General features: G+C 36.9%; 1 protein-coding gene across 1 annotated transcript; it reads left to right on the forward strand.

The window, feature by feature from the left end:
• Positions 1–4,999: 4,999 nt before the first annotated feature.
• LOC109206510 (beta-glucosidase 18-like) lies at positions 5,000–10,387 on the forward strand. Its single transcript, XM_019369333.1, has 10 exons — positions 5,000–5,056; positions 5,169–5,227; positions 7,147–7,222; positions 7,333–7,407; positions 7,514–7,601; positions 8,334–8,589; positions 9,067–9,182; positions 9,279–9,528; positions 9,632–9,734; positions 9,858–10,387. Exons 1-10 carry the CDS (start codon positions 5,011–5,013, stop codon positions 10,157–10,159), a joined length of 1,371 nt encoding a protein of 456 aa, XP_019224878.1. The 5' UTR covers positions 5,000–5,010; the 3' UTR covers positions 10,160–10,387.
• Positions 10,388–21,786: the final 11,399 nt, after the last annotated feature.

The following is a 21,786-nucleotide window of genomic DNA, read 5'->3' on the forward strand; positions in this document are numbered from 1 at the left end:
TGGAACAAAGGTCAGACTCCAACACCAATAGCTAACAACAGTTCATAACAACATGAAGGAAGAAATAAAAGAAGTAACTCAGAGAGAAAATGCTCAGCTCGTTCATAATTCCAGAAAAATAGGCCTCTTTTTCAAGTATATCAGTGAAAACCCAAATCTTTTACTGAAATCGCCAAAAATATAAGTTTGAAAACTGTGATATTCCTAAAAATCCTTTCAACAATAAATAAGATGTTTCATTTTTCCAGATAGCAAGAGTAAAATACATCTCTATGCCTATTTGTCAATATGTGTGAGAAGTCATGAATGACGTGATACCGTACAACATGAGAAAAATGCATCTATATGCCTGTATGTCAAGTGTGCATGTCAAATGTAATGTATCTCAGAGATGAACTCATGTACTCACACTCTCGGAGTACTCAATCTTACTGTCTCACACTTTCCACTCATCATGCTCAACCACTCGACATGCTCAGCCACTCGGTACTATATATGGCCAATCCAGCCTAGGGAAGATCCATCCCGAATATATATATATATATATATATATATATATATATATATATATATATATATATATATATATATATATATATATATATATATATATATATATAGTAACTGACAGTCAGTCGCTTAGTACTGTATAAGGCAAATCCAGCCTGGGGAAGATCCATCCTCAAATATAAATGCTTCAGGATAGATCCATGTCCAAGGAAGATCCATCCCTCAATATAAATCAACCGCACTCACTAAGGGTGTGTATAGAGTTCGAAGGAGCTCCTTCAGCCCAAGCGCCATAATAAGCCAGATCCAGACATATATTAATATAACATGATGCAGCGTGCAACCCGATCCTATTATATCACTTAAACTCAGGCACTTGACCTCACTCAGTCGTCAATCTCTCTAGTCTCTCGGGCTCACAATGCCATGAAACTAGACCAAAATGATGATATGGTGTGTCAACAAATAGCAACGGAGACTGAGATATGATATAAAATTAATGAACATGACTGAGTATGAAATTGCAATTTAAATAAGTAATTTGATAGCAATATGACCTCAGTGGGTCCCAACAGAATAGGCATGAAGCCTAGACATAGTTTCTAACATGGATCACAGCTCAATGACTTTAGTATGTAAAGCTTTCATAGTTATAGATAAGTTCAGGTAACTACACAGTACAACAGGAATAACGGAATCAGAATTCACACGGTGCATGCCCACATGCCAGTCACCTAGCATGTACGTCACTTCAACACCAAACACATAACACGTAATTTGGGGTTTCATACTCTCAGCACCAAGTTTAGAAGTGTTACTTACCTCGAAAAAGCTAAATCCAATACCGAGCAAGCCAAACGATGCTCCAAAAATGCCATCCCGCGTGTAGCAACCTTTGAACGGCTCGAAACTAGCCAAAAGCAACTCAAACACATCAAATAAAGCCAAAGGAAGCAAACCCAATCAATAAAGGTCAAGTCTTTAATCAAAAGACCAAAATCGGCCAAAAAGTCCAACCCGGTCCCGTGCCTCGGAACCCGACAAAACCCTCAATGTCCGACCACCCATTCAATTACGAGTCAAACCACACTATTGTCACCCAAATCTAACTTCGAGTCGATGTTCAAAACTCAAAAAAACACTCTATGAAACTTTAGGCTAAAACCCCAATTTCTCTTTGGAACCTTCAATCAAATGTCGGCAACGAAGATAGATTCATGATATAAAATCAAAAACGAGTAAAGACACTTACCCTAATCCACATGATGAAAATTGCTTCAAAAATCGCCTCAATCTGAGCTCCATAGCTCCAAAAATGCTAAAATGGCCGAAACCCCCCGAAATAGAGTAATTTATAATCACTGGGCAAATTAATGAACCGCGATCATGGAAATAACCTCGCAATTGCGAAGAAGGAAGAGCACTGCCCCAGAAAATACACAATGCGATCGTGAACAAGGCTCCGCTAATGTGAAGAACAAACTCAACAGCCTCCCTAAAATACCCTACGCATTTCGTGAAACATAGAATACGAATGCGATGAACACGTGAACCTGCAATACGCGATCGCGAAAAGGTCAGTGCGAACGCGAAGAAGAATATTCTGCCCCCAGCTTCTCAACCCATCACTATGCGAACGCGGTCTGATTTGTACGAACGCGAACAGTGTCCAGCTCCAAGGTACGCGATCGCGATTATGAAACTAGCAAGCTCCAGTTCTCCCTCTACGCGATCACATCACATACTTTGCGATCGTGACGACCAATTGAGGCACTAGAAAACAGAATACACCAGCAATCAAACAAGAAGGAAAATGCTGCCATTCCACTCCGAAGCATGCCCGAGCCCCCTCGATACCACGCCCGAACATACCAACAAGTCTCGAAACACAAAAAGGACCTACTCGAGGCCTTAAATCACACATAACAACATCGAAATGATGAATTTTTCCTCAAATCCAACTTAAATTAACTTTGAATTTTCAACTTCCGAAACTTGCGCCGAAAAATATCAAATCAACCCGGAATGGACTCAAATTTTGCACACGTCCCAAATGACATATTGAAGCTATTCCGATTTCCGAAACCACAATCTGAATCCGATATCCCCAAAATCAGCTTCTAGTCAAACTTATGAACTTTCCAAACCTTCAAGTTTCCAACTTTCGCCAATTAGGGCCGAAACCTTCTAGAAACATCCAAATGTAAATCCGGGCATGCGCCCAAGTCTAAAATCACCATTCGGACCTAACGAAACCATCAAAACTCCAATCCGAGGTGAAATACCAAAAAGTCAAAATTGGTAAACCCTTCCAACTTAAAGCTTCAATCATGACGTTCATTTTTCCAAATCGATTCCGAATAACCTGAAAATCAAAATCGATGATTCACACAAGTCATAATTCATAATATGATGTTTCTCAAGACATCAAATGGGTGAACGATATGGAAATGCTCAAAACGACCGGTCGGGTCGTTATAGAGGTTTGAGACATATTCATCTTGGCGGATTTAGTTCTAGTCGCAGCCTATTTGACGATGATTTTTGTTTGAGAAATTTGACCGGAGTTCTACACACGTTGAGAAAAACTTTGTGATGGAGATTTGGAGATGCAACCTGTTGAAAGTTATGCGAAGAAGGTGGATCAAATTTATTTTGTCGGAAAATTCAGGTCAAGGGGATAATTGGGTGTTGTCCTGATTTTCTTACCATATTTAGTTATCCTATCTCTTAAAGGAAAGTGCAACATGTTATCATAATTGGGTTTTCTTTTCTTAGAAGGAAAATATAATTCTTCCATATTTGGCTAGTCCCTTTTTTTTAGTAGGAAAAAGTTTGGACTTCTATAAATTGAGAATCCTTCATTCTCATTCAGTAGCATCTACAATGTAGCCATAAGGAGTTTGAGAGTCTTGTTTAAGGGGAGAACTTTACGGGACAAGTGTTAGTGTATCACTTGTGTTTGCCTCTTTCTGAGGTTGTTCTCTCGATATTTTGTACTCTCTTTTATATAGTGGATTGCTCATCTCCGTCGTGGTTGTAGGTTAGTTGACCGAACCACGTTAAATATTTGTGTCTCTTTTGTTATATTTCTCTCTTGTTGTCTGATTTATCGTCGTTCGAAGCTTGCTTTACTAGCTTCCGCATGACACCTAATTATTTCGATCCTAACAGGGGATAAGAAAGATTTTTATATGGCTTTTATCATTTACATTGTACCAATTTTAATTTAGATCAAGTAATTCTCATGTATATAATTTGTCTTTTACCTACCATGAATTAACTTGAAGATTTTTACAATTAATTGCTTCTCATTAAAAGATTCAAAGTTTACTAATAACTAAATATTCACATGTTGAATATAAAACAAAGACATATCCTTCTCATTTTGGTTACAATATATTATTGTGTCAATGGTTGATTAATGCAGCTCATGACCAGACAATGTACTATTGATTTGATATTGATAGGATAAGCATGTGCTGAATTTTTATTTACGTCAGCTCGCACTACGACAGATCTAGTTGGTGCTTCTGTGGAACAGTCATGTGCTTATTGTGATATTTCTGACTATTTTCTCTAGATTATTTCTATTTAAACGTGAGAGATGTTGCTTTTTCTTCTTGCCGCAACTAATTATCTTCTCGTCATTTCCACTAAAAAGGCCAGTGTACTTTTTACTTACTAACATGGAACCTGCAGTGTTTTGGCACACCTGCTTAGCAATTTGTATCTTCTATTCTGGTTTCATGGTGTCATGTCATCTAACAGACCAAGTTTCATTGTCGAGCAATTTCTTGTTTGGAACGGCCTCTTCATCTTACCAGGTTCTTCTCACATTTGTTTTTACCTTTTTGTTTTTACCTTTCTGTTTTTAACCGCTCNCATGATCAACATAAAAATACCACAAGTCTTGACATTTTCTATTGAAAACACTGTCTTTAGTCACATACACAGCCTTAAAACACCTGAGTGTTACATGTAGATTCTTGAACACATTAAAACCATTCTCGAGAGTCATTCACTCTTATTCATCTACAACTTACCTGATTTAACGAACATAACCACTCGTGCTTTATTGGCACTCCGATGCCGTAAAATGAGACTCGCATCCCAATACAACCAAGCAACTTCCTGCTCTATGCACATGTTAAAAATATATGAGGGAAAAATTGGGTATCAACAATGCAGGTACATCTTCAAATCCAGCTCCCGTCAATCACAGCAACATCAACGGCCAACATCTGCATGCAAGGTGCAGAGGTGTAGTATGAGTACAACCGACCCATGTACTTAATAAGTAACAAACCTAACCTTAGGTTGAAAGTAGTGACGAGTTGGAACAAAGGTCAGACTCCAACACCAATAGCTAACAACAGTTCATAACAACATGAAGGAAGAAATAAAAGAAGTAACTCAGAGAGAAAATGCTCAGCTCGTTCATAATTCCAGAAAAATAGGCCTCTTTTTCAAGTATATCAGTNGAGCGTTTCCTCAGTGATGGGAAACGCCACAGCAACTGGGACGTTTTTTACCCATGATGCTGGTGAGCTTTTCAAAATAATCTCATTTTTCTTTCTTTCAATGTTTGCAACACGAATTCTATTAATTAATGTGTTTCTAGAGAAAAAGGAACTCATGTACTGGTCTTGTTGCAGGTCATGTTAAGGATGGAAGCAATGGAGATGTTGCTGTTGATCACTACCATCGTTATTTGGTAATCTACTTCATGCTCACCCTTCTTTTCTTTTAATTAATGCTTCAAAAATTAATTAGTAATTTCCGAAAAAAACAGAATCCATAGGCCCCTTAGTCAGGGATTACTGGCTTCTTAGCATTTTAAGGACATTTCAAAGGCTAACATTTTCTTGGATGTTTATCTCAATATCTTACCTACTTCATTGAATATTTCCTTTCATCTTGTTTTACCTTTTTGTCATCTTCTTAGACTAAGAATGCATTTCCATATATTTTAATCTTTCTCTCTCCTAAAATATAAACAAGTTTATTCTATACTAGACCCTACTTCACGTGAAATTAGAAATAAACAATGATTGAGCAGGAATTTATTTGTTTGATTAATATCTTTTCTCTTTCTCTAAATATTCATTTGGTTCTTTCCTTGTATGGTAGTGTGTGTGTGTTATAAGGCTTCTTTCCTTGTAAGATTGATGCTCAATTTTAACTACTCCTTCCGTTTCATATTAAATGAGGTACTTTCCTTTTTAGTCTGTTCCAAAATAAATGAAACATTTCTCAATTTGAAAATAATTCAACTTTAAACTTCTTATTTTTCCCATTTTACCCTTAATGAGAAGCTTTTATAACCACACAAAAGTCATGGCCCACAAAGCTTTACCCCTTAAGATTTTAATACCTCAAATTTCAAAAGTCTTTTTTTTTCCTTAAACTCCGTGCCGAGTCAAACTACCTCATTTAATTTGAAAGGGAGGGAGTATAAGATATTGTTGTTTCAAATACTTTAAGGTCCTATATATAATTGATCATCTGGTTGTATGATTGGTTATTATTAATAATTTTCACATACTAGATTAAAAACATTAAAAGGGAAAATGCTAGGCAGATGCATCAATATAGAATTAAGTAGTTTTCTTTAATTTTACCAAGAACGGTAACGTAACTATTGCTTAATTTAGTAAAATCATATACATCCATTCTAAATGTAAATACTTCCGATATATCACGTAAATTTTCTAATATTATATTGCACTGAGAATAATTTTCTGCCTTCTTCTTGACTACATATGGGTTTAAATCAAATTCACTATATTGGCAGGAGGCAGCTGTTACACCTACCTTTAAGAAATTTATGTTTATATTACGTTCACATCCATTATAGCAAGGGTAGTAAGTAATAAGTGCAGTGTCAGTAGGGACTGCAAAAAAGGGGAAGGTTTATCCACCGCGTATTGAGTTAGAATTGGTAAGTGAATGAAGAAAGAACGATGAACTTAGAAATGAGAGAAATAAGAAATGAGTTATATAGCTGGGAGAGGTGTTAGTAGGGGGGGACAATGTATTTCTGAACCTTGTACAATTTGTATTTTATCCCCAGTGAAATGCCAGACCAGTTGATATGAATCTAAAGTGAGGGACATTGAGATTAATTAGATGATTTTTGCTAAATAATTTTTGCCTACTCACTCAAAACGTTTTTATGGTATTATATGAAATATTGCTCACACAACAATAAACTAGATAGGAGATATTTATGATTGAACAATTTGTGACTTTAGGAGATCAAAATTAATTTTGTTCATGTATAAGAAAAGTGAACAGCCTAATTGTGCTGGACAGAAGGCATACATGCATATTGACACAAAAAAGTGAACAAGGTTGTTAGATTCTTCTTTGTAAATAGGAGGTTTCAGTTTATATTATGAGTCAAAAATGATCAGCATCATATAAAAGCAGATAAGAACATGTGCATTTGTTGCTAATTTCAAAGCTCCTTAAACCAGATTGGATGAAGGGAACTTATGAGAGATGGCGCATAAAATTTTCAGAAGAGTTTACGGATGAATGTTAGATTAATGCAGCATATTAGCAATAATATAAAAGCGTAAATCATGAAATGGAAGAGTTCTGATCTGGTTGGTATTAAAATGTAAACAGGAGGACATCAAACTCATGGCAGATATGGGTGTGAATAGCTTTCGTTTCTCTATCTCATGGACAAGAATTCTACCTAGTAAGTTATAACTGTCACTGCTCTCTTTCCTTCATCATAAACAAATAAACTCCTAATTGTCATTTACGATGATAATCCTTTTTCTTTTTGGTCGGTTGTATTTTATTCAGAGGGCAGATTTGGAAAAGTTAATATGGCAGGAATTGAGCACTACAATAAGGTCATTGATGCACTCCTACAGAAAGGTTAGTTCTGCATGTCTTGTATGCTAACACTTTTATGCTTTAATTAGATAATCCAAAATGTAGAAAAGAAGTAAAATTTTGAGTTCGTTATTTGCTATGACTTCAGGGATCCAACCGTTTGTCACATTAACACATTATGACATACCACAAGAACTTGAGGACAGATATGGTGGTTGGCTAAGTTCACGGATACGGTAAGTGTCACAGCCCAATTTTAGAGGAGCCCAATGCTTTAGACTGTGCATCACGTAAAACAACTGAACATTTATCCTTGAGATGAACACGCATTCTACATATCTTAAAACATTTATAAGAACATGCATTCTACATATAAACATTTCTAAAAAATTTCTATATCTTAGGAAATATGTATTTTTCATAAAAATACTTTAAAGGGACATACATCTCAACATACATCTACCTCGCACTCCAAATACTTAAATGACATCAAGAACATACAATTAAATCAACCAACATGATTTGTATATCAATCTTGTTATAACAATTTCTAACTTACTCCATTTAGGTTCACAATTAGTTACAAGCCATCCACATCCCATTCCATTTGATTACTCCAGTAATTTATAAGGTCTCAATCTCAAGGTATATATTAACTAATTGAAGTTACTAGAGTCATTAATTAACTCAATGGACGCACTTTATCACTTTCAACTACTCCTAACTAGTAAGTACTATAAATACATTCACGCATCCCAATGAACCCAGAACTCTCTTGTGGACCAGGTACAACTCATGCTCACTTTAATCGCATCATTAAGATTTTAATTAGTCCAAATACTTGTCCATAACTTACGGGACTTCACCGTATGTAGTTAGGCCCCACTTATACTTAAAGCTAGTTATAGAGAATATCGAAACCCAAAAAGATGAACAAGTTACAATCATGTTGGTGGGCTTTGTTTCAGGTATGATTTTAGCTATTTTGCAAAAATATGCTTCAAATACTTTGGAGATAGAGTTAAATATTGGATAACGATGAATGAGGCTAGCTTCGTGGCCATTAGTGGATATAGAGATGGGAGTTACCCTCCAGCTCGATGCTCTGGCATATTTGGGAATTGTAGTGCTGGCGGGGATTCAGAAAGGGAGCCCTTCATTGCAGCACACAATATGATCCTATCTCATGCAGCTGCTGCCCGCATTTACCGTACCAAATATCAGGTTTTTTCGACGACTCTTTCCCTTTTCTCCATAATCATGTCAACTCTCAATATGGCATGATCTTGCATAACTTGTCCAAAATAGAAGTAATAATTACTCTTCTAGTGTAATGTTGGTAACTCTCAACATGGCATGATCTTACAGAACTTGTGAAATAGTAATTACTCTTCTAGTGCAATGCTACTGTTGGCTTGTCTAAAGAAGGGAAAGGGAACACTAGGTAAAACAAGATATTTTAATTAGACTCTAACTATTTTTGGTGAAGTAAATAAGAAAATTGTATATTTAGAAGACTAGAAGTGAAAAATTTATCCTTGAAAACTCTCTCCTTTATGCTACCTATCAAATCACCATAATATAGTAATCCCACTTTCTTTCATTTTTGATTCCTTCATTTCAATCGACTCTGAAATTGTAAGTTCGTTAGAAGATCCAAAAAGATATCAGTAATATAGTCTATTTTCTGCTGCTTTTCAGAAAAGTCAAGGAGGCATTATTGGCATTACTATGGGTGTCGAATGGTATGAACCGTTTAGCAATTCCTCAGAAGACATAGCTGCAACTAATAGAGCTCGATCATTTTATACCAATTGGTAAGCCTTTGATTTAAGTAATTTGGTTCTATGATCCGGTCTTTATGCATTGGAAAGAGAGTAAACAAATATATTTGACTAAGTACCCCCATGCAGGTTTTTAGACCCTATTATATTAGGAAGATATCCCGAAGAAATGGTACAAATTTTGGGATCTAATCTTCCAAAATTTTCAGTAAGTGATTTGATAATGTTGAGTTATGGCCTAGATTTCATTGGCATCAATCATTATTCGGCAGTCTATATCAAAGATTGCTTGTATTCAGCCTGTGAACATGGAAACTCTTGGTCAGAGGGTTCGTATTTAACGACTACACAAAGAAACGGTGTCTACATCGGGGAACCTGTATGTTTCCTTAAATCATATCAGTATTCTCATCTCCAATCTCATTCTGTAAATTATTATTTGCACTTTCTACACTGCGAAAGAATTATTTTTAATGAATCAGGGGGAAGTGGACTGGCAATTTGTGTACCCACAAGGGATTGAAAAAGTTGTGATGTATATAAAGGACAGATTCAACAATACTCCTATGTTTATAACTGAAAATGGTAAGAAAAATATTTCACATTCTTTTCCTTTAGAATGAGATACATTTCATCAACTAATTACTTGAGCGAGATGCAATTTGATATGTCAGGATACAACTACTAACATAACTAGCAATGTTGCAGGCTTTGCTGGGAACAGTACTTCTATAGAGGATACCTTGAACGATGTTCATAGAGTGAAATACTTGCATAGCTACTTAAATTCATTGGCAAATGCCATCAAGAATGGTGCAGATGTAAGGGGGTACTTTGTTTGGTCCCTTCTTGATAATTTCGAATGGCTAGATGGATATACCATAAGATTTGGACTTTACTACGTCAACTATACTAATCTCCAAAGAACTCCAAAATTATCAGCCACCAAGTATCCAGAGCTCATGTGTAACTTTCGCATAGATCTTGAAGCACATACTGCCCAGAAATAGCATAAGAAGACGATGCATATGTGGAAGCTTGTTGAAAATTATTTTATTTAGGTCTCTGTTATTGAAAGGCAATTATTGGGCAGTCATAGTATAATTGTTCCGCCTGATCCCTTCCTTTATATTGAATAAATTAGGTCCAGACTTAGTCTTTTTATTCACACTAATAAAGTAATGGAGATTTGTTATTTAAGTAGAAATGTTCTGTTGAAAGCTGAATTTTGTCCATTAGTTCTTCTTTCTTCTGTTAGGTCAACTTAATGTCTAGAATCCTACCAAATGGGTGTAAACTCCTGCAGTTTTACAAAGTAAACTCTTCCATGGAATCTCATGCATACTTAGTAGATGGGATGGAAAAGTTATATTCATGAAATATAGACCATAATAACAAACTAGTGGACGCGGCTCCCTCAAAAAGTTGTTGCTACAATATCAGCCAAAAAATGCCATCGAAATAGATTATAAGAACATAAATTATCAAACTAAATATTGATCGGAAGCATGTGTCACACCCAAGTCTGGATGGGGTGGACTAAGCTCTATATACAACTAACATGTACCGGTAACAGATTACATGCCATAACTTGAAACACAAATGCAAAATGAAAAAGACTTATATATACCACCATGTCCACTGGTCTAAGACATTAAATAGTTGTGGAACTGAATGCAAGTAAACCCACCAATACTGTGTATGAAGCCTTTGTAAATATCTACAATTGAACAACTGATACAACGTCGGGACAATGCCCGACCTACCCGTAATTTTAAGATCAATGAGGACACTGGGTCTGAATCAACTCCAGGTAGAAAGGGAGCTTACCACCCTTCCGTTGAACATATCCAGTATTTAGCGAGAAAGTATGCCAACCTGTATATTGAGACATGTAATGTGGAATATGACAAATGCAGTGTCCCCAGCAAAGGGACATTAATACAGAAAGGTTATATCGAATACGTAAAGTAGATAGAAAAGCATGTGAAAATAGAAAAACTCATACAAGAGACAAATGGAATGAAATCAACTAAATACATCAAAAGATTCTGTAACATCCTACATGAACTCATATTAACTCTTACAATTCTAAATATTTTTTTGAGTCTTCTTGATGATATCTTTGGGTCGCTATGTGGAGCTACATTTTGGGATCGTTCACTAAAATACTTGTGATGATCATAAATTAGGTTCATTCCTTCACTTATAATATATTATGTGTGCCACATAGGGCCATTCCCACTTAGTTATAGCTCGATGCTGGTAATCATAATACATTAGATATGCCACATTAGGCCATTCCCAACCAATTATAGCTCGGTATGTATATATACATACGTACATACAATAGTAATGTCCCCAACTAGATATAGATATATGTAATAATGTCCCCAATTGTAGTGGTATAGATATAATCTAATAATATTCTCAACTGCAGTGCTATATATATGATAACGATAACATCCACGACTGCAGTGGTATAGATATAATGTAATAATGTTTCCAACTGCAGTGGAATGTGTGTGTGTATCTCTAAGGCTCATTAGTTAGTCCAGCGATTAACTATATAGAATGACGTAAAGTCGTCAGCCTGCTGAACAATATTACGGATATTACTTCCAATATATTTATCTTTAGAGTGAATTGAGGATCTCTCTCTCTCTCTCTCTCTCTCTCTCTCTCTCTCTATATATATATATATATATATATATATATATATATATATATATATATATATATATATATATTAATTATAGAACATAAACCGACAGAACAACACCAAAGGTAAATATATGAACCTAGATGATCTCACGAGTAGAGTATTTAAACGTGATGTTTCATTAAGCTTTTCCTTAGAAAAAATTCTATTGAGGCAGATTCATGCCAAAAGGGGGTAAAAGATAGGGCCATTACATACTAATGCCCTTATGACCGTTAACTCCAGACCTTCGGAATCTGAACACATATATGATATATTGAAACTGTAAACTTGTGGATAAATTTTTCTTAACGTATAACGTATAAGCTTCTATGAAAGGGAGTCTAACATTATCGACAAGCAAAAGGAACTCTACATTGCGCTATGGAAACTTGATACTTATACAGAGACTAGGTTGTCTGAACATAATGCATAAGAATCCTCAATGATGATAAGAGTAGAGAAACCTTTTATACTAATAGGCAATCAATGACACTTCACAATATTGCTTAAATGATCTTATTCTCCGAAAAACCTTTGGACATCTATTTTGATACAGTTCATCTTAAGTAAAGTGCTATATCTCAATGATGGTAATTCTGGAGGCCAACGATATGATTCATCTTACATATGATCTATAATTTATAACCGTCACATAAGGCTAGTAACACCATTCATCTTAAGCACGACACCATAACCCAATAATCTAAAACTGTCGATACAATTTACCTTAGGTAGAGATCTATAACTCATCAACGATCACCTTAAAGATATCATATGATTCATCTTAGATAACGTACTATAACCCATTACCAATAACCGACAATCTATCAACATGATTCTGCTATAACCCATAAATGGTCGCTTGCAGGATACCAACGTGATTCATCTTAATGAGAACTTACAACCCATAGATGATTGACAAAAATCTATTCATACAATTTAGCTTATGTAACAATCTATATCCTGATAAGGATAATCCTAAACTATCCATATGATTTAACTTATGTAACACCCTATACTCTATTAGCAATACTTTGGAAGCCATCATTATAATTCAGCTTAAATAGGCTACCCTAATCCTATAACGGTAATACATAAGCTCTCGATATGATTCACCTTAACTAGGAACTATAATCCATCATCGAACAACTAAAGCTCCTTATCAAATTCATCCTACAAAACGTACTGTAACTGTCACACCTCCTTTTTCCTACACCCCCGTAAAATGGCGTATAAGGGAGTTATTTTCAACTTGAAGTGACAATCGAAACGAGATTTATTTATTGAAAATTCAGTGTTGCCACTTGGGATAATTTTATGGTGTCGCAAGTCACCGGTTCAAATCCCGAATCGAGGAAAGATTGACTCTGTATTACAGTCCGCGAACCAGAAATCCGGGTAAGGAATTCTGTTAACCCGGGAGAAGGTGTTAGGCATTCCCGAGTTCCGTGGTTCTAGCACGGTCGCTCAACTGTTATAAACGGCCTATTATCTGATTTTAGTACATGTTTCAACCTATGGTGCAATTTTAAACTTTAACTGCTTTATTTAATTATTTTTAAGGAAAATTGCAACGTCATTTAAAATGTGTCTCGAACCCCGTCACATAAATGCACCCGCGGCTCTCGACATATTTTATCTAACATTGTTGAGATTTGGATTTGAGTCACATAAATGCGCACCCGAGTTTAGGAAGGTAAATTATTAAAACAACGCGCCTAAAGCAACTACGCATTTTTAGCTTTGCGAGGACCATGGAAAATTCGCTAAATGGCGCGCCTCGAGTTCTAAGAATTTTAAAAGAGATAATTAAGTGAGGGCCACGCATTTAAGATTTTATTTGGCGCGGCGCACCTCAACTCCATTTTAAAGGGTATTAAAACTAAAGTTCGGAGGGCCATAAACTATTTACGTTATTGAATATGGCTCGCCTCAACTAGTTAATAGTCTAATTAATTAACAGTAGATGTAATTAAAGGTTCTTTTTAAACTAACTAGAATGGCTTATATGAGGGAAAACTAATTCATTACATAAAAAGGCTTGAGTTAATACAAGAAGACTGATGGTCCAACAAAGAAAAGGCCTGGATCTCGTTCAAAGTAAACTTTCAGAATTGGGCCTTACAATTGGGCCCAAATTCAGAGCCCTGCAGCTGCTGAGCACAAGACTCAACCTCGAATCCCTACAACGTATGAGCAAGCTTGAAGTTGCAAATGAATTCAATGAGCCAACAACGAGACTAATACCTATGCAAGCCAACTTTGGGAATCGTTTTTAACTTATCAATAGCCAATTAGATAACGTCCAATAATGATTTGATCTTGAAAGCAAACTTAAGTTCCAATTCTAATAACCAACAATAGGCAGTGGAATTTAACAAATTCAACCTCATAACAACACAGCTAATCATATTACTCTTACACAGAGGTTACAATATTTACTGATTTTTGGTCATTCAACATCTAACATCACCATTAGTCTTTAGCAGCAAACAAATCACTAGCCCAGATTGCCTAAAAAGAAACTTCAAACAAACAACTGAAATTCAGAAAAAGCAATACAGAATACTGCATATGCAAATACCTATTATGAATGTCCTTGAAAGTCCCTTTATACAAATACACCAATTCAAACCCATGAAATTCAAGTAACTAAACCATAACTTGTTCCATGTTTCAAACCAAAGCTAATTCTAGAACAAAGAACTTAGCAGGTATACCCAACAATAAGATGATTACAAACATAGTCATATTCTATTCAACCATAAATATTCTCGACCAAACTATTTCTGAACTAAGTAATACACATATTGCATGAAATTGAACAACTGCAGTAACCAGCAGCAGAAATAAATCATCTTACTGTTGTCAGCTGTAACAACAGCAGTAAGCAGCAGCAGAAATAAATCTCCCAGAACTAACTTTTAACCGAGAATTATTGTGCAGTAAAAAAAACGAGCAACCAAAACTTCAAACCAAGCTTTTTAAACCATCAAACTCAAACCACTTCAGCTCCACTTAGGTCAGAAATCATTTTTAGGAATTGAAATTGGATAAATCACAGGAAAAATCAATGAAACAGTAACTTTTCACTAAAAATTCCTAGCCGTCTTTATTTTCTGAACTTTTTCTCTTTCATCCCCCCTTTCTTCTCAAGTAAGAGTGCCTTTATAGGCAAGAAAATAGGGCAACTAGCAGACCTCGGTTTTTAAATTACGCCCTTTTCTAATTTTTGTTTTTGCTACTCAATCCTTGAATTTCTGACTTGCGTGCCAAGTAAGGTTGTTTTCAGCTTCTAGGAAGCTTCCTAGGTAGTTACCCAATAGATTCCCTAGCTAGACTACCCAAACTACCCCCTCTCACCCCTATTTATTACCCTAAAAACCAGTCCGGGTCAGCTGACCAAACTAATGGGTGTACAGAACCAAATTAAATCCCCAATTGGGCCTTTTGTTATTTAGAAACCAACTAAAACACTTAGGGACCCCGGGTTAGAACTTGACCCAAAAATTTCCCCACACAAAGAAATCTGGAACCATTTTTTAAAATGCAGCCAAAACAAAAACAAAATTGAATGAACTAACCAATCTAACACATAGCAGTAATTTAACTAAATCAAAGTCCTAATTTCATTAGCTAGTGATAAAACTGATACTGAAACTGAGACAGTAATTATGCTATGACCAAAATAGGATTGAAGAACGCACTAGAGAAGAACAAATAGACAGTTAAAATTTTTGGATAAAACCTGATTCGAATTTCGACTGTGTTGTCCAGAAAAAGAAGAAGAACAGAAGCCGAAACACCAAGATGAATTGAACAGAGGAACTCACCTCACAGCACTTGAATTCGAGGCCTGACTTTCCGACTTCATCGCCAAATAATGTTAACCGCTTGTTCTTTGTCAAGAACAAGCGGACAACATTATTTCATGACAAAATCGACTCTAATACTTATGAAGGCTGGAGCAATCACCTTGCATGCTCAGGTTTGGATTTGGCTCTTAGGGACTCGGATTTTGGATTTAAGATTCGAGAAATTTGAGGAGGATTTGAGGGAAATGGCTTATGGATTCAGTATGAGGGTGTCCTAGTGTTTCCGTGGGATTATTTTGGTGGAGTTTGGGAGCCGGTGCCGGTGACGATGGCGGATTAGGGAGATATGGAGAAGACATGAGGAAGATGAAGAAAGGGGCGAGTGGAACTGGTCTGTCTCTGAGAGATTTTGGACATTTTTATGTGAAGTGGGGGAAGTGCTTGGAGCCGTTGGATGGAAGGAAATAGAGAGCCATGATCGTCTCAATCACCAGAGAACTCTAAACGACAGAGTTTTATTTAAAAGAGGGGAGGGGACGTTTGGACCGGGTATAGGCGGGTTTTGGGGCGGGTTTGGCCGGGTATGGAGAAAAACAACATTGGGCCTGGGGTTTTAATTAAAACAGGCCCAAACTCTTACCTCTTCAATTCCTTTTCTTTTTCCAAGTTAATTCTTTTTCTTTTTTTTTTCCAAAATTAAATAAAAACCTAAATTAATTCCTAGATCCTAATTAACCTAAAAAACATTGATTAAACCTAAATGATAATTATCATGTTTAATTAAAAAGACAAATTAAAAGAAAATTAAACTATTTTTTGTGATTTTCCTTTTTTATAAAACAAACAAATAATTACCAATTAATCCTAAAATGTAGAGTTAAATCCTACATGCAAAATGCAACATTTGTATTTTTCATTAATTAATAACATAAGCGTGCACAGACAAATGCAAATAATTGACAAAAAATGCCACAAAAATCCACAAAATTGCAACTAATGAAAAGAAGATTATTTTGTTTTGAATTTATGGGAGTAATTCATATAGGGCAAAAATCACGTGCTCACAACTGTCCCTCTTTGCTCGGAAACACGAAGAGTTTTCGTGCAAAGATAATGTTAGCGTTTACGAGCGATTTTTGCCCGTTGAATACTCTGTGGGAAGCATTTTTTGAAAGATTTGACCGCACCCTGCTTCCGAGGTTGCCTACATATCCTTGGCTATAAAGGAATCAGGTCAGTGTAGTTGGAGAATGTCTGGTAGCTGGGACTACCATGAAGCTGTGATTTCACTGTTGCTGTTGCTGCTGCTACTGCTTACTGAACCCCTTATTACACCATGTCAAAAACAAAAGAAGCTAGACTAAACTATGATCTATGAGTTACAAGAAATCCTATCTATATCTTCAAACTTGCTCTTGTGGTTCTTGTTGCCTCGTTAACTTGTATTCTCCCAATGAAATCCCTTTGTTGCCGACTTGAATTGTAATCTGAGATGTTTTCCATTTCCTCCAGGTGGATGCCTGATTGCTGAACTCGAATTGTACTTTGAGATGCTTTCCCTTTCTCCAGGTGGACGCCTGACAGCCGAACTTGAATTGTATTCCCGTGCTCTCTAGGTGGGCGCCTGATTGCTGCACTTGAATTGTATTCCCATGCTCTCCAGGTGGGCGCCTAACTGCTGAACTTGAATGTATTCCCATGCTCTCCAGGTGGGCGCCTGACTGCTGAACTTGAATGTATTCCTGTGCTCTCCAGGTGGGCGCCTGATTGCTGAACTTGAAATGTATTCCCGTGCTCTCCAGGAGGGCTCCTGACTGCTGAACTTGAAACGTATTCCCTTGCTCTCCAGGTGGGCGCCTGACTGCTGAACTTGAATGTATTCCCGTGCTCTCCAGGTGGGCGCCTGATTGCTGAACTTGAATGTATTCTCGTGCTCTCCAAGTAGGCTCCTGACTGCTGAACTTGAAATGTATTCCTGTGCTCTCCAGGTGGGCGCCTGACTGCTGAACATGAAATGTATTTCCGTGCTCTCCAGGTGGGCGCCTGATTTCAAAAAAAACAAAGAAATTTTTTTTTTGCTCCCAATTTGGTAGCTGGGCACATATGTGAGTGTAAACTGAATCATGTTACCAAATATCAATAAGAAACTTGAAAGCTGAAACTTGAATTGTACTCCCTTGCTCTCAGGTGGGCGCCTAATTGCTGAAACTTGAATTGTATTCCCTTGCTCTCCAGGTGGCCGCCTGATTGCTGAAACTTGAATTGTATTCCCTTGCTCCCCAGGTGGGCGCTTGATTGCTGAAACATGAATTGTATTCCCTTGCTCTCCAGGTGGGCGCCTGATTGCTGAAACTTTGAACTGTATTCCCTTGCTCTCTAGTTGGGCACCTGATTGCTGAAACTTGAATTGCTTCTCCCTGTTCTCCAAGCGGGTACCTGAGTTCAATAAAAATAGACAAAACAAAGAAAATTTTCTGCCCCAGTTTGGTAGCTGGGCACATAGGTGAGTGTAAACTGAATCATTTTACCAAATATTACTAAGAATTTGAAAGCTAGGTCCTATTATCCAGGGGGTCCTGACAACTCTTAATTAAACGACAATTATAAATCTAAGTTATATCTTCTAAAGGTGTGACTTTCGCTAAATCTTGTTATCTAAGAGGGTCTTAAACTACTCCCTATTATCCTGGAGGGTCCTGACAATTCCTAATTAAACAACAATTTTAAATCTAAGTTATATCTTCTAAATGTATTATTTTCGCTACATCTTGTTATCTAACAGCAATGTTAAAGTTAGGTCCCATTATTCAGGAGGGTCCTGAAAACTCCTAATTGAATCCTATCTCAAACAATCAGACTTTGAAACCAACTTATATTCCTTTGGGGTACATTTGTGCTAGATTATGCTACTAATGATTGTTTTGAATTTTAAATTAGATCTCATTTTCCAGGAGGGTCCTGAGAGTTTACGGTCATACCTGTTTGGTGCCTGCCTTTCCTTACGGAGGGTTTCTCCGAAACAAACGAACTTTTCTGCCCCTGTTTCAATCAAACAAAAATCTTGTCAGTTTAAAAATATGGTGGTTGGTTTGTGGCCTTGACTTTTGAGGGCGATTGCTCCTTCATTTCTCATGATAACTGATTTCCACTCTAAGACCTTGCTTGTTCATTGACTCACTACTTTCTCTGTCACCCTTATCATAGAAAATACCTGTTCTCCGTTCAAAACCCAATACCCTCTATTTGTTGCATTGCTCATAAACCGACATCTACCAATCCTTTGTGTTTCACATGATCCCCAAAGAATATTGATTGTTACCAACTTCAGTGCGCATGTTTCTCTTTCTGGATTTAAACCACTGGCCTTGTCCTTGAGGTCTATTGCTCCATCGCTTACCATGATAACTTTTGATTTCTGCTTGGAATATCTTGCTTGTCACTAGTCCAACACTTTCTTTGTCACCCTAAACACAAAAAATACCTCTTCTCCGTTCAAACCCAATACCTTCTATCTGTTGCATTGCTCCTGAACTTGATATTTACCAACCTTTGTATCTCACATGAACCCCAAAGAACGACACTTGTCACCCCCTCATTGCGTATGCTATTCTTTCTTGACTTAAACCCCTGGTCCTGTCCTTGAGGTCTACGGCTCCCTCATTTGCCATGATAACTTTGATTTCTGCTTGGAAGACCTTACTTGTCACTGGTTAACCAGCTTTTGTCAATCTTGCCACAGAAAATGCCTTTGATCCATTCACCTAACACCCTCCATCTGTTGCATTGTTCATGAATTGATATGTACCAAGCCTTTGTATTTCACACGAATCCCAAAGCATGTTGATTGTTACCAACTCAGTGTGCTTGTTGTTCTTTCTTGACTTATGACACTTTGATGTACTAGCCAGATCCCGTTTTTTGCCGTTGGAAAGCTGATGGCAAATTTTGAAGTCATTTCTCACTTGTTCTGACCAAACAGACTCAGGAAGGGGAAGTAAACAAGACAAAAGGAACAAAGTAAAGGTCAAAGGAAAGAGATGACTCCTAACAAGAAAACTACAAAGTAGAAACCTATCGGATGTGGATACTAACTCTAATGACCATGACATGCACATGCAGCCTATTCTGTCAAGCAAGTCTGATGTTCAACTCCTGTTATACCCCCAAACCGTAAAACTGGGTTTCGATGCTCCGTCGTTAGTCATCTTTCACAATCTCCGTCTGGCGATTTCCCATCTGATTCTTAATCCTTATTCGACTTGTAGTGCCCGAAGGGTTTTCACCATCAAGCCTCTCTCATTTTATTCTTTCTGTCAACTTACAGTCGCCTCAAGGTGCCCGTGGAGGTTTTCACCAATAAGACTCTCTCATTTTTTATTTCTCTCGGCTCCCGTCGCCTTACGGTGCCCGTGAGAGTTTTCACCAATAAGACTCTCATTTTTATTATTTTTCTGCTTGGACCAGAGTGTTTCCCCTCATGTGAATCACCTTTACTTGCTCGACTTGGCATTTCTCGAAGACTGATCGGAAGGTATTTCTTTTGGACCGTAATGTGGGTTTTTGGATAGGGTTAGAAAAAAAGGTATCAAAAGGCTCAAAACAATTCAAATGAGTTCCAAACTACAACTTTTGGAATCAAATTTCCTATAACAACCACAACTTCTGCCCCAGTTTCTTTGCTTGGGGACCTTTGAATTTTTATTTTGATGGGACCGAACCGTGAGGCTGCCTACGTATCCTTAAAAGGAATCAGGTCGAACGTAGTTCATGTCATAGGAATTACTTTGTTTGTTGTGATTTTTCTTTTCCTTTTCTTTCTCCTCTTTTCCTCTTTTTGTTTTTTCTTTTTGTTGTTTTTCTTCTCTTTTTCTCTTTTTCCTTCTCTTTTCATTCTTTTCTTTCTCTTTTCATTCTTTTCTTTCTCTTTTTCCCTTTTTCCTTCTCTTTTTCTCTTTTGCCTTTACTTATCTTTTGCGCTTGCGTTTCTGAACTTTGCTACTGATTCCAAAAGAGGTGTATGAAAGAAAATAAATAAGGCTCAAAGGGGTAACAAAGGATAAAGTGTTTAGATAGCAGAACAAAATGCCTTTGTCATTCCAATCTTCAAAACATGCCAAGTACAAACAACACAATTAAACAAACCACAGAAAACATTCGTAACATCTTTTGATTGTACCATACTTGATAACCATATCCACACATTCGCCTTCTATATCTGTTGAATACAAAGCACTCTTGGACAACACTCTCACGAACGGGCCCTGTCAATTTGGGCAAACTTGCCTTTAGCTTCAACCCGATGCGGCATGATGCATTTCAATAGGGTTTCTTTATGTTCTATCTGCCCCAGTTTCACAAAATTCAGGCTTGACGTGATCTGAAAATGCCTTTACTTATTTCCTCAAATGTCCCTACATCTTCAACATTGTTTCATTGCTTCATGACTAAACTGACTTTTAAAACCAGGCTGAGAATTACGCGTGCATGTCACGTCACTAGAGTCAACAAAAAAAGAATTATAAAAGAAAAGAGAACTAAACGAAAATGACTAGAAATTACAGAAAATAAAAAATTGCATTAGACAGATGGTGAAAGGGTTTGAACAACAAAACAAGCAAACTAAACTGGGGTCACAAACCTGGAACAAACCTAGACAACACTAAATGAGTTACTACAACTAAACAAACTAGGCAAAATAAAAGGATAGAAGGGTTTGAGTCACAAGACAATATCCAGATTACAACCCTGAAAATAACCCGGACAACAGAAATGACGACAAAATAAACCACCAAGACTCCCCCCTTGCTAGCCAAGAAAGGAGGGTCTTTCTAATCCTCAAACTCAACATCTTAGCCACTGACTTCTGCATCAACAATACTAGGAACTTCACAAGTCTTCATCACATTGTTCTTAACAAATTGCTTTTGGGTTCCTTTCACCGGCTCGTTCTTAGGATCAACCTCTGATCGCGCTAAAAGCTTAGTAGCATGTGGGCCTCCGAGGCTCCCAGAAGAATTCTCACATTCCTTTTCAAAATAAATCATACCCACCATGTGTGCCTCATTATGCATAGGCGATGGACATTGGCTGGTGTCTGCTGCATCCGGATTTTGCATGA

Source organism: Nicotiana attenuata, unplaced genomic scaffold (genome assembly GCF_001879085.1).
Source record: "Nicotiana attenuata strain UT unplaced genomic scaffold, NIATTr2, whole genome shotgun sequence".
Taxonomy (NCBI): domain Eukaryota; kingdom Viridiplantae; phylum Streptophyta; class Magnoliopsida; order Solanales; family Solanaceae; genus Nicotiana; species Nicotiana attenuata.

Coding starts and splice junctions, on each gene's coding strand:
- LOC109206510 (XM_019369333.1), top strand. CDS start 5,011: ATGGGAAACGCCACAGCAACTGGGACGTTTTTTACCCATGATGCTG. Junction 7,223..7,332: donor ATGGACAAGAATTCTACCTA/GTAAGTTATAAC, acceptor TATTTTATTCAG/AGGGCAGATTTGGAAAAGTT. Junction 7,602..8,333: donor TGGCTAAGTTCACGGATACG/GTAAGTGTCACA, acceptor GCTTTGTTTCAG/GTATGATTTTAGCTATTTTG.